Source organism: Protopterus annectens, chromosome 4.part1 (assembly GCF_019279795.1).
Source record: "Protopterus annectens isolate FY-2018-M chromosome 4.part1, PAN1.0, whole genome shotgun sequence".
Taxonomy (NCBI): Eukaryota; Metazoa; Chordata; order Ceratodontiformes; family Protopteridae; genus Protopterus; species Protopterus annectens.
This window is the reverse complement of record NC_056734.1, coordinates 585,870,984-585,885,647: the sequence shown is the minus strand read 5'-3', so window position 1 is coordinate 585,885,647 and position 14,664 is coordinate 585,870,984. Positions and strand designations below refer to the sequence as shown.

At 40.1% G+C, this 14,664-nt stretch overlaps 1 protein-coding gene across 2 annotated transcripts in view; it reads left to right on the top strand.

Moving 5' to 3' along the window:
* Nucleotides 1-8,969, top strand: part of CCDC50 (coiled-coil domain containing 50) — an 830,503-nt gene extending 821,534 nt beyond the window's left edge. For both annotated transcript variants that reach the window (XM_044070392.1, XM_044070390.1), the window contains one exon: nt 7,802-8,969. In XM_044070392.1, coding sequence (XP_043926327.1) covers nt 7,802-7,809 — 8 coding nt within the window. In that variant the 3' untranslated portion in view covers nt 7,810-8,969. The remainder of the gene's footprint in view (nt 1-7,801) is intronic.
* Nucleotides 8,970-14,664: the final 5,695 nt, after the last annotated feature.

The following is a 14,664-nucleotide window of genomic DNA, read 5'->3' as shown; positions in this document are numbered from 1 at the left end:
TATAACCTACTCCTGTTCCTGCTACAGCCCAAAAGAGACATTTTGAGTCCTCTTCTACATAGGAGGAGGTGGACTTAGTCTCTGAGCATTCTTTGGCCTACTCTTCTCATTCATTTCCTAGACCAGGTGGCCTCTGATGATGGTTTTCTCTCACCTTAGACTCCACTGTTGAAGAAGCTTAATTTGAGGAAACCACACAACATATGATGAAACACCCCAAATTGGAATCAAAACCAATTTCTGGTGTGCAGAAAATATGTTATAATCTGTTAGAGGTAGGCACTCCTTGTGTGTCTTCTGTCATGGAGGCCTTTCTAGATGCCTTTGCATCCTCTTCCACTGCTCCGTTCTGTCAACTACCAGCTCTTAAAAGCTTGATAGATTCTATATGGCACCTGATAATCTAAAAATTCTCTACGAGAATACCTTGGGAGATCCTGCCATGTTTTCTATGACTACAGGCAAGCCTTCTAAACTTCTAAGTGCTCATAATGCCCTTTGCTCAGATAAAGACAGCAGAGAAATGTATAGACTGGGTAAGAAGGGTGTATACTTCACCCACCCTTGCCTTCAGCGCTATAAACCACCGGACCCAAATGATTAAATATTGTCTGCCTATAATGGGGTGCTTAAACAACTTGCTTCTATGGAACGACCAGCCAGTAGGCAACAAGTCCTGTCCATGATTGCACAGGCTTCACAAGTGGATTCACAAGTAACGATTGAATGGAAGAGAATAACTAACTGAGGGTGGAGGGAATGCCCTTTAATGGAAGGACTTCTAAGCCATTTTGTAACCAGGCTTGATAATGGAGAGGACCCATTTGTCTGAAATAATAACCTACCAATTTCCTTTAGAAAAAGTAAGTACATAGCATCAAATTCAGCTATGATGCAGCGGAAGCCTCCCCAGGGGAGCTTTGGTAATTAGAAGGTATGCATGGCTATGCTGTCAGCCACTCCCAGAGGACATTTAAGCCAAGCCTCTCAATTCTCCTTTATATAGAAATCTGATATTTGTCCCTGATGCTGCCAGTTTGCTTAATACCTTACAAGAACAGGGGAAAATTATGGTTTGTAGACAAATGTTCCTCATTTTGATCACCGGGTACCACAAAAACAACCCTGCAAAACCCACTACCTTTGCCTCAAAACAGTCCTCCTCATATGAGCAAGAAAATGCCTAGGAAAAGGTACCAAGACAAACCAGAGACAGATTCTAATCCTACATAGACAAGTCAACCTGAATACCCTTTGTTCTGCTGCAACCCCTCAGTCCCAATCTCCACCTGTCCAAAAGGCTTACTTTTTCTAAAGGAAAGTGGTAGGTTATTATTTCAGACAAATGGGTCCTCTCCATTATCAAGCCTGATTACAAAATGGCCTAGAAGGAAGTCCTTCCATTAAAGGGCATCCCTCCACCTCAGTTAGTTACTCTCTTGCATCATTCAGTCGTTTCTCAACTAAGGCACTATAGAACTTATGCCACAACAGTACATAGGAAAGGGTTCTATTCAAGACATTTTTGGTTCCAAGAAAAGATTGAGAATGGGTACCTATATTATATCTGTCCTCTCTCAACACTTTTCGCAAGGTACAATCTTTCAAGATGCTCTCCCTCCAAACTCTTCTGGCCTTCATTTCTACACAAGCCTCTCTGGTGTCAGTAAATCTAAAGGATGCCTACCTGCACGTTACAAGTCTCCCTTCAGGAAATTTCTGAGGTTTTTGGCTTACTCATCACACTTTCAACTTTTTGCTTTGCCTTTTGCATTTTCTATGGCCCTGAGGGTTTTCACAAAGTGTCTGGATCCAGTAATAACCTTCTGTAGGATGCATGGAATTCAGATATTCCTTTGTTTGGACAACCTGTTGATACAGGCATCTCTCCACAAATTTTTGTGATCCATCTGAATTGCACCATATCACTACTCCATATCATTGGGTTCACTGAAAACCTCAAGAAATCCACTATGGAACCAGCCCAAGACCTAGTATTTTTGGGCTGCAGGTTGGACACTAATTTCATGTAGATTTTCCTGCCTACAGACAAGAAACAGTATCTCTTACCTCATAGGACTTGCACTGCAAGCGAAATCCTCAGACATTTTGAGGTTTATGGCTGGAACCATACCTATGGTGCCCTTGCCAGGCTGTAAATGAGAAATATCTACTGGTACTTGAAATCCATTTGGTTACACTCCTACCTGTTGGGCTCACCTATTCTTCTTCCCTGCTTAAAGAAAGAACTCCAGTGCTGGATCTCACAGGTAAACATCAACCTAAGTCTACCTTTCAAAATGCAGACAACACAACAGAAGTTGCACACAAATGATCAGACTTTACGTGGGGGACATGTATGGGCTCCTTGAGAGTTCATGCCCAGTGGCCCTGAATCAGACACTAATACAGACTCTGCAGACCTTCTTCCACTGCTGGGACCCAAGACATCTCAGAATTTTCACACACCAGAACACAGTCATGTGATATATAAACTAGCAGAGGGAAACCAGATCTTATGAGCTGCACAGGCTGGCTTTTATGGCATGAGACCAGGCCACAAAAACAAACCTGTCCCTTCATGCTATATGCATCCCCTCACTGGACTATGTCCTGAAAGATTTTCATAGCAGACCAAGGGAAGACTTTCTCAAATGGATGTTGAACAGGGAGGTTTTCCTGGACATAGTCCACAAATGGGGTATCCCATAGACAGACCTGTTTTCCTCTATTTACAACAATCAACTGCCTATGTTTTAAACGAGGACTCCTTGTTCTCAAGCATGTAGAATAGATGCCATGTCTGTCCATTGGAAGGAGAGGTTCATTTATCCCTTCCCTCCACTTCCACTTCTTCCAAAAATCTTACTAAGAGACAAAGCAAAGATTCTACTGGTGACTGTGTTTTGGCTAAGGCAGTATTGGGTCTCCCTTCTCTATCACCTAGCCAGGGGTCATCACCACAAGCTATCTCAGAAAGTGGACTTGCTTACATAACAGAAGAGTTCTCTTCTTCATCTCTCAACCTGACATCGTGAATAATAGGATTGATTCCTTTCAGACACCAAATTTCTGAGGACATGCTTAGGTTCCAGAGGAGGTAATGAAACTTAATCTTACATAGCTAAATGGAAAAGAATTTCTATTTGGTGTCATGCTCGTAAACAGGACCCTGTACAAATGGGTGCTCCTACTATCCTGTCTTATTTGTGTGAACTCTTAAAAGTGGGCTTGGCTTATTCCTCCATCATGACATATCTCTCTGCCATTTCTGATTGCTTACTTCTCGATCTTCCTCATGTCTCCTCAGCTTCTGAAGGGTATACTTCACATAAAACCTCCTAGGAAAGCTTTTCCACCTTCCTGAGAATTTGACATTTTTCTGGAAAAACAAAACTTGTTCTTCCACCCTTTCAGCCAGCAGCCTCTGATTCTCTCAGATTCTATACTTGGTGAATCCATACTCCTATTTGCCCTGACATCAGCTGAATGAGTCTGTGCTCTACAGGCCCTGATGGCATCTTCTTCCTTCCTTATCTTTCATGAAAACAAAGTCTTTGAGGGTCAGTCCTTGTCTTTTATGTCTAATGTCTTATCTCTGAATCAATCAGTCATTCTCTCTACTTTCTTTCCTAACCCACAAATTAGGGGAGAAAAATCCTGCACTTGCTGTATGTACATAGCTCAGATTCTGTTTGGACAAGTCAGTTTGTCTTGCAAGACTGACCAATTATTTGTCTCGTTCCAAGAAATGAAGTCAATTAGCCCATTTTGAAAACGAACTGTTGTAAACTCAATTTCTAAATCCGTCCCCTATTGTTATATTTACCATGTCAGGTCTTTACCTTCACCAGTGAGGGCACATGTTTTTTCTGGAACCTTTTACAAGTGGTTAGAAGTGAGAGCTATTGTAGAAGCAGCTTTTGGGTCCCCATTGCAAACTTTACTGAACATTACACAGTAGATGCATTCTGCAAATCCAGAGCTGCATTCACCAGTCAGTTCTCTCTGGACTGCTTGGCAGCTGTACTGTGCATCATCCAACATCATTTACACCACTTAAGCTTTGGAAGTCACCCAACAGTTTAGAGTACTGCAACAGTAATCTAAGGAAAGACATAGGAGAGTTGTGTAAGAATTTATCATAACAGTATATGTACTACTGATCACTGTTGCTGTATTCCTTCCCACCCAACCACCCCCTTTCCTCTAAATTTGTTTACCTCTCAGAGGAACCAAGCGGGGGAACCATTTTCTTCCTTAGCTGACCTATCACTTAAGTTTCCTTAAGTGTCTACCGACTTCCTGGCTTGGAGATCGTCTGAGGGTTTTAGGCTCAGAAATTCGCTTATATATCCTTACACTCATGGGCTTAGGGCCACACACATGTCTGGCGAGATAATCCAGTATTTTGGAAGACTGCAAACTGTGATCAGTAGGACGTCCACTGTTATGGTAAGTTCTTACACAACTGTACTTTCTAATTGTATCACTGCCTTGAGCCACGAAAGTTTTGTTCTATTTAAAGTTTTTTTTTTGTTGTTCTGTTGGATTTACTCCACGTTTTGAGCGGACTAGCATGGTGGTAACATTCCCATAGTGGGTAGTGCACAACAAATACAATTCCGTCTCACCTTGTGCTGCATACAGTAAGGGTATCTTCTTACGTGGTGAATTACTTATCTATATATGTTGTGCATCCTCTTAGCTGCACAGAACTGCACAGCCTGTGTACCATTTGCACTAAGAAGCATGAGCTTAAGCTACATAACCAGTTGAGCAGACGTCTACAGCTGTAGTTCTTCTCTATCCATCCTTTAGATCTTTGCTTAATTCAGATATTACAGCATTGGTCATTAATGGAGAGTCAGCACACAAAACCCTCCGTTGCCAGCCTGATAGCACTTGTCATCCTGTAGCAGTGCATGAACTGCCTCGTGCTCACTGATAATGAATGCTTTACCAGTATGTGTCCCTCTAAATTGCATACAGATGTTTTCACAATTTAAACCGTCAGAGGTACAGGAAGCGCACACGGGATGGTTTCCACTTGTTTTTATAAGTTGTTGGACATTATTTTCTTCATTTTTATGTTCCCCATGTATCCCCTGAAACCTTCCCTCTCCCTTAACTAGCTGGGTACTCTGAATGCTTTTATGATGCATTCTGAAATGCATTTTCATTCACATTCATGTGTCCTAAGATTTTATGCTATGTATTTCTAATATTAGCAGCAAAATCTTTAAACTACCTAATCTGCTAGGTGTATAGGATGAACACTGCTAGGTGTTTACCAGTTCCCGTTCTCTAGTACTTTTGTCTCCCTCTTCATAGTCACAACTCCATTCTAGTTTTCTCACCCGCACAATGAGATTGATTTTCCCTCTGCATTCCTAGTTCCTGTACAAGAACCTCCAAAATAAGCTAATGTTTTCCAGAATTTACTCCCTAACTGCTTTCTCCCTTGCAGTCGATGCAATGTGTGTTCTTTTATCCTGTCTTACCAAATATCCACTAGTAGCTCATGCACCATCCTACCTTCTACCTTGCCCCTATCCTGTTTGATTGTGTTTTATTGGATTATGGGATTTTGTACATACAGTATTAGACACTGCTTTTATCTTGCACATTTTTATTGTTATCCTGTTTTCACCTAGTCTGCTTAGCTAGTTGATACTTTGTGGTCTTAATACAGTTGATGTTAATTTGGAAATATAAAAAGGATTTTGTTCACTAAGACTCCTCATCACTCACACTGTGCTCTCCAAACTGACCAAAACAATTTTTGCAACTCTCATGAGGGTCCATTCTTTCAACCACACATCATTTTTTCCTTTGCAGTTCAGGTGCCACAATCAGTTTTTGTGACCTTTGCCATTCTGTGGTCATCTACCACCCCCTCCCCACCTCAAACTGATCATGATACTTCATCTTCTCACAACACAATCTGACTGAGGTTTCACTCTTTTAAGCTTAGGGGGTGGGAAGTTATGTTGTACTGAAAATGTTGGATTGTAAATTGAGCTAAGCACTGTTGAGTTGTAACATACAGGTAAGAAACATTGTTACTCTGGCATTAACATTGATCTGAAGAAGTTCACAGCTCTTAAACATACAGTAGTTTAGTAGATACAAGTACACATTTATTTTCAGTGGCTCAATAAAAATTAATTTTAGTTCATCTAAACTGTGTTTTTATTTTTATGTATTTGTGGGGGGAAAAACAAACGCAACACAGATTCCTTAAGAGGCGTAGACATCAATGGTTTGGCCTTTTATTAACTTTAGAATGTAAGACTTCTGTTGCAGCTAGATTAGCTGTGAAGTAGTTATCTAGAAATTTAAAATCTTCAGGGACCTGATCTCACAGAATGTTACTATTTTTCTATTAGAAATAAGTAAATTAGCAGAGCTGTTGGAAATGGGATTATAAATTCTGTTTTTTATTTGGTTTTAAAACAAGGGATTATTCTTAAAGAAGTCCACCACTGATGGAGTAGCTGAAAAGGACAGACTTTTAAGGCTTAAAGTGGTGGGGAAATTACTAGTAGGACTCTGTCACCATATGGTATGGAGGTGTATGTCATTAACAAAAGAAACAGAAAATGTATCAGGATTTGAGGATATGTAGGAGGCTGTGCTTCATCCCATAATTATCTAAATCCTGAAGGATGTCACTCTGATCTGTAGAGGAAATATCCTAGCCCAAATCCATTGATTTCCATGGGTGGAAGAGAAGTAGAGAGGAGCATTTTTAACAGAAGAATCTGAGAAAAGAATTACTCTGGAAACTGTGATTAACAACTGTTTTACGGCTCTTGCTTAAGTATATGTAAATACTCTGTAGCAAGGCACTGCGACTTTATGACCTACATGATAATGACCTGAGAGAAAAAATATAAAAACATTCCTATTGTGATCAGAAATAATCCAGGAAATAGGCAAAAATAAAATTAGTTCCCTCAAAACTAAAAGCTTATAAATTCACCATCTAAGATGAACTCAGACTAGCCAACCAGCTTTTGATGACATCAGGGCATGGGATATATGCCCCCCCCCACCCCATATAGAAGCTGGCAGTGCATATTCCAGTGCAACATAGCATTGAAAGCTGTGAATAGCATCTCTAACACCTCAGCCAAAAGCAAACCGCCGTTGTAATAGAACTCCTCAGTAGTGTGAGTTCAGACTAAAATACAATGATAGCGATTGGTTTAGCAAGTGAACTTCTGAAAAGTGAAATGAGCAGATGCCATTCCTCTTCTGAGCAGAAATTTGAAGTGGTGCATGCTGCACGGTTAACATGATCATTTTGGGAACTGCAATGCTTGCAGTGAAGTATGTACTGGAGGAGGAGGTAGCTGCTGTTGGATATAACTAGTGTCATTAAGCATTTGGGCAGGATTACCCAAAGCTTCCATATAGTGACAGGAGCCTCACATTACTATATTGTTACCAGTAGATGAAAGGTATGACTTCCGGAATCAAAATAATTAAGGTTGTTGATTAAATCAGTCACTTGTACATATGTTGTCTTCATTATGATCTCTGATTTGAATTTGTTTTCTGATGATGTAGAGGGCATCTGTTTTAAATGTATTGCAGTTTCAACAATAGCAGACTGTTACCTACTTAAAGTATTTGTAGTGGGGGTATGTGCATGTTTAAAATAGTTGCCAGGCAGGCTTATGTATATTACATCAGTAAGAAATGTCCCATAGAAAGGCCATGCCTACGGTATATGATGGACACCCTACAAGTAAATATTTTTCATGTTTTCTTTTCTGATTTATTGTTCCAGGTTCCTAAATGCTCCTGATCAATGACTTGACATTCTACCAGAAATTTTGAAGATGGCCATGGAATATAAAGGGATTTTTTGTTTTGGTTTTAAATCATTTTTCTTTTATCTGTTACCTCCTTTGTTTGCTTTTATTTAAAAAAAAGAAGATTATTCCTTGTCTTTTAATGGTGAAGTAGTGCAAAGAGTTTGGCTAGCAGAATTAGAAATCCCCATGTTAGTTATTAATGTACTGTTGGACAACTGATGCCTTATTCATGTAGAACATATTCTTCTAGACTCTAGTTATCCACAGGTGTCCCATTTACCTTGTTGCTGAAGGAAAGTGCTTCTGAGTTGTTGCATGTGGTGCACTTTTTCAGTTGATTTTGAAGCCAAAGTTGTACTTCAGTCTCTTCCTATACTTTAAGCGAAAATAGTAAACTACAGAAAGGTGATCTTCAGAATTAAATACGAGCGCTCTCCATATTCAGCCAATTTGTACAAGTAACGTTTCCCACATATTTATTTATTTGTAACAGATATGCACATCTGTGCTTATTGACAAAACCTGTTTTGGAATTAAAAATGTGTAGATTCAGTTAGTAAATATTGAAATTAGTATGGAATCCAGAAGGGGCATACTGGAAGCAGTGTTTCTGAGCACCAGGGCAGTAACGAATGTAAAATATTTCATGACTTTTCTTTAAATTGCATTCCTTTTCAGATTTTATTTTTGTATTATTTTTGTATATATTCTTTTATGATAGAGGTAATGTTTGATGCATTGATATACCTCTGGGATAACCTGTTTTGGTTTGCAATGAAATAGTTTAGCTTTGCCTTACCATTTAAATCATATCAGGTTACCTTTTCATGCAGTCAGCAGTGCCATTAATTAGTTTTTTCATTATTAAAATCAAGCGGAAATAAAAACATGTACAACTTGAAAGTATGTTAGCTGTATAGTGACGTGTTTAAAACTGAGATGTTAAAGATGAAAGTAGCAAAGCATTGTGCTTGGTGTAAACACTGCAGTTGAGTTCTGCTTTCATCACTGTAGAACCCTGCTGATTGAGCTTTGTTTTCAAAGGTGTAGAACTGTTTTCCAACAGTTATTTGCATTTTTATTTTCATTAGACTTTTCTTGATTATGACTTAGGTGATTAAAAGGCATTTTTGTACCAAAGAGCTTTTCAGTTCTGGGCTTTTTTTTTTTTTTTTTTTTAATTTAGTTTTCCCAGTTATGTTTTCTGAAGGTCCAGAGACATTTGAAGTATGTTTGACAAAAGTTAGGCAACATTTGAATTGATCGATAGGCTTCGTAATTGCATGACCTGCATGGGATAGTTATGAGGAATGAATTCTCTTAATGGTGAATATGCATCATAACTGTCAGAGTTAAAATGAGCATGAATATTCCTTTTGCCTACATTGTACCATACGGCTAACTGTAGGTTTCAATTAACAATCGCATTGGCCACATTCCTTTGTACTGATCTGCCTAAAAATAAAAACAGATGGGCAATATCCTTAATTGTAACATGTGCCAAACAATTTTTCAGCAACTAATGAGAGCTTGTCATTTCCTTTGGTGTTATCAGCTTGATCACCTAATCCTTGGTGTCATCTTAGCCCACTTGTTCCAAGATTTTCCTTTAGAAGGGTCTTTTCTTTCACAGGGAATGCATTACTGTTGGCTTCTACTTCTGTCTCAGCAGTGGGAGCTGAGAGTTGGGTGTTGCTTGGCCTTCACCCTCTATAGGCTTGGCTTTTTTATTATATGCCTTATCGTCCCCTTATTCTCTGATGTGTGGCAAGTACAGGCCAGTGGGCTGATAGCCTACTACCTGCCTATGAACCATAAGGTAAATGATATAAAAAAGCAAGACATCAATAAAAAGTGCATTTCCTCAGGGGGGTAACCAGACAAAAGAGCAGTATACCCACAAGATGTCCATTTAACACCTCTTCCAGTTATCTGTGCAACCCTCTGCACCCATGACCACATGCCAGCATAACCTATAATATAACAATATATAACAAACATTTATAATTGTTTTAATTTTGTATTGGCATCACACTATTCTTTTATTAAAGAGAAGTCACACAGTAGTCATGACCATCTATATACTATCATTATAAAAACACAGCTTTCTTATACAGAAGAATAAAAAAGTGGATAAATACACTTCTGAAACAAGTTGATATTTACAGAAAAGAAGTTGGGGAATGTAGACGCCATCATTAATTTTACCCATTTTAAATGGAACAGTGCAGTGAATGCCACCAAATTATCACTAACCTCTATACATACCTAATGGATCCACAAGGACCTCACCCCAAATATACATGAACTAAAAAAAATATGCCAAAATACATCTAAAAAACAAGTGAAACAAATCTGGAATATGTGTGGAACAAAATGGTGGCAGCCACTGGGAAGGTATGTGTTCAGGATTTTTTTTTAACACTACTGTAAGTCTTTCGGGTATTCCTGGTTAGGGGTTGCCATAGCGGAACTCCCGTCCGCTAATGATTGGCAGTGGATTTTTACGGTGCTGAGTTGACAGCCTGACGCCCAACCATCAAAGAAGGCACGCCCATTCACGCACGCACCTACCTGCATGTCTAACATCACTTGACCACGGGGAGGACATGCAGACTCCACACAGGAGGAGCTCCAGCAGAGAATTGAACAGGAGAACCTCTTGCTGTGAGGCGACAATGCTAACTGCTGCACCACCGCGGCCTACTTTTTAACAACACGATACTGTAATGAAGTATGTGCAAACTATTAATATTAACTTTGCTAGAATCTTTAGAAGGTGAAATAGTCTTATACAAGCACCATATGAAGCAAAAATAAACTGAAACATTACTTTTACCCTAAAAGTGAAAAAATATAAACCAATACTAGTAAAACCATTGGTAACCCAAAAAAATACTTTGAAATATACACAGTAACTTTATTGCTCACTTGTAAGTTTTACAAAAAATATATAGTGCATTTATATTAGTTGCTAATATATGCTCCAAGTTAATGTATTTTAAAAATAAATGTGGAAGTCCTTTAAAAATGTAAAACATAAAAAAATCACAGACTGAGTTTATTTTGCTTCAGAAGAAAAACAGAAAATTTGATAACTTTTTTCTACTGTTGGATGTACTGCTTCCTTGAAAGTATGCTGGCTCACCAATAGCCAGATATCTGGTGGTGTTAAGGCCTTTATCCAAATGTTTACAGCCAGATATCTGATGGCATTAAGGGATTGATCCAAATGTTTATAGGCAGACATCTGATGGCAGTAAGCACTTTATCCAAATGTTTATAAACAGACCATCAGATCCGGAGAACTTATGTGAGCTCCATTCAACATTTCTTCATCCCTTTCCCAATTCACCTATGGCTGAAGCAGTTTTACTCCTGGCGGGGGGTTCTAAGGACCCAAAGATTAGGAATAACCAGACAGAAAGCAGTAGATAAGATGGAAGGGTATGCAATGAGGTGATGGGGCAAACAAGCAAAAAAAATTTTTTGAATGTGGGCAAAATACATTGATAACAAGAGTATTTGTTACTGTGGTTTAAAGACTTCTCCCCTCACTGTACTCTACAGTTTTATCTAGGACTGCAAGTGGATGTAAAAATAAACTAATCTGTCTAATTAAACAGCTAAAGTTTGCAATAAGGATAAAATGTGCTCTATACTATATCCAGTAATTAAGTAAGAAATATATCCCCTCCAAACTGAAAACCTACTTTTGTGACTCATCTCTTAACATTATACTTCCTGTAAAGCAGCACAGAGCTGGTTCTTTGCTATTCTACATGCAAATCCTGTCCCTTGTTCTAGTTTGCACACTAGTAAAATAAGTGGTGATGTACCTGCTGTTTACTGGTCCTGCATGCAAAGTTACTAAAATTAGTTGGCAAATGTTAATTGCAAGGAGATGAAGACTGAGCTACCATAAACTAAATATTCTGTGCTATGCCACCAACCTCCATTCAGGAAATTGTGTGGCCACCTGATCTCAGGAGATGGAATGTTTGAGCAGCTAAAAGGCTGTTCTCTTCCAAGAATTGACTCTGCTGCTTCAAATGTATTACCTTCTAATACACATGAATCCTGATGGCTTTCATACACAATGTGGCACAGTGCACACCTATTGTATGGACTTATGTCAAATCTAAATGGACCGATGGACGCACAATACGTTGTGAAAACAAATCAAAAGTATTGTGGTCTAGGAATGTGATAGCAATCTTGTGTAGTATTTGCATTTCATCCAGTAAAATAACTCCAAGTCACGGCGGTAGATCTTACTGGATGCAAATGAGACTTGGAGCTGAGAATAACCAGGACGTTGAAACAGGAAAATAAGAGTAATGCTATGGAAATAATATGCCATTAAAGTGGTCAGATCAGTACTTTAGCAGCTGACTCCATGGTGCAGATGGATAAAAGTGTGACTGCAGTCCCAGCAAATCAGGTTTAAACAGTAGGGCTGGAAGTGAGTACTTGACTAATAGTTGACTAATAGTTGGACACCCACACCAAGACTGGTTTTCAAGTCTTGTAGCTGCAGATGATTGACAGGCCTGATATAAGTACTAAGAAGTACCACAGAGCACAGAGGATTCTAGATGAGATGTGGGTGTGTAGAGGCAAGCACTTACAACATGTTAAATGGACATCTTGTGGGTATACTGCTCTTTTGTCTGGTTACCCCCCTGAGGAAATGCACTTTTTATTGATGTCTTGCTTTTTTATATCATTTACCTTATGGTTCATAGGCAGGTAGTAGGCTATCAGCCCACTGGCCTACGTAAGCCTTGCCAACAAGGTTCCCTGGCTTATGCCACCCAAGAAAGTTATTTTCCTGTGCCACTGTCAAGCAGAAACACAGAAGTGATCCCCGGGGTGTATTTCCTATTTCCCATCCACTCATCAAGATTTTTCTTGGAGTGCTAATGAAGAACTTTGCTTGACATAGATGGGTAGCCTGTTCGAGTATGAAAAGTCTCTGGGACAGGCATCTATCCCTCCAGCATGTCCTGTTTATTGTAGTGACAAGGTTTAGGTCCCTAGAGTGTGTAGTTCGGAGGGTTTGGGATTTTTTTAGGTGTAGCATGTCCAACAGTTCTGGGTTTGGCATAGCTGTATATGTTAGGCAGAGATCACCTCAGAGTAGGCAATATGCTATGGAGTAAAGCTGGAGTTTTTTGAAATGGTCAGTGTAGGGCATTTGTTTGAGGCCAGTAATCCCCTTTGTGAGGTACTTCTGTGGCCTTTCAAGCTGCTGCAGATGTCTTGTGAGGTACATTCCAAAAGGGGCATTGTACTCTATAATGGGTCTAATGAGTGTTGAGTAGAGAGGAACTATGACCTCTTTTTTCCTGTATGAGAACCCTTTTATGATGAGGTGTGCCACGTAGAAGGACTTCCTGACTACTATGGCAATGTGACTATCAAAGGAGAGACTACTGTCCACCTGGGTCCCAAGGTCTCATCACACATTCGGTGTTATGTAGATTACTGCCTATGTGGTAGTTCATGGGTACAGAGGTTTTACCAAAGGGGATGACACTGCACTTTTTGGCATTGAGCTTGAGGCCATGGCTCTGACACCAGGCATCTGTCTCAGTGAGGTCCTTCTGTAGGATGTCCACATTGTTTGGGGACTTGACTATGGCTCCTAGTTTGCAGTCATCTGTGAACTTCATTAGCCAGAGGCCTTCTGTGTTAGTCTGTATGTCAGAGAAGTAGATACCAAACAGGAGAGGTCCCAGGACGGAACCCTGTTTTACTCCACTTGTCACTGCTTTGAGGTCAGATTTGGAGTCTGCAACTTTTTCAGTGTGGGTTCCGTCAGTGAGCCCGTTGGCAACCCATCTTGTGACGTAGGGAGTTATAGCTAGTTTAGTGAGTTTAGCTATAATACCAGAATGGGGGATGGTGTCGAAAGCCTTGGTGAGGTCGATAGGCTGTGTGAACCACCTTACCCTCATCTACGGCTTTGGTGACTGTCTCAAAGAAAGTCATCTCAAAGAAAGTCGATCAGGTTCAGGAGGCATGATCTGCCTTTCGCAAACCCAAACTGGGTGGGGATCCAGAGTTTGGAGGTTACCAATGTCTTTGGTAATGAGTTTCATGATATGTTCCATGGCCTTGCAGATCAGGCTAATAGGTCGATATTTCCAGGGATCAGTGGTGCCCCCCCCCCCTTTGTGGAGTGGGATAGCTGTTGCTGTGCACCCCAGCACTACCAGGTTATACCTCATACCATGCTTTTCGGCCCCAAAACCCAGACCGAATCACAAAAGGAGGGAGGGGGGTATCTATATTTATCAAGGATACCCACACCTCCAGGTTAGTAGCATTGCACGAAGCATCAGAAACCATCCATGTGCAACTAACAGTGGGCAAAACTTCATTTCAGTTTATAGCATGCTACAGACCACCGTCTCAAAATCAGGAATCCCACTCGCTTTTCCTGAAAACACTGGAGAACATGAAGATCGCTCCAAACGCCATTATATTGGGTGACTTCAACTACCCTAACATTGACTGGGAGCATTACTCAAGCCCCAACACCCTTGCCCAAAGGTTCCTGGAATTCATAAACTCAAATGCTATGGAACAACTGGTCAAAATTCCCACAAGAGGGGAAAACATACTGGACCTGATCATCACCAACATGGGAACCCTATGCTCCACACCAGAGGTACTCCCCTCATTGGTAAGATCAGACCATAAATTAATTTCACTGGATATCCAGAACCCGACCCCACCCCCAGCCCAGAAAACCACAGTGAAGAACTTCTCAAAAGCAAACTTCCCACTTCTCAAATCTGAAGTGGAAACCTTCAAGGCCCCAGGA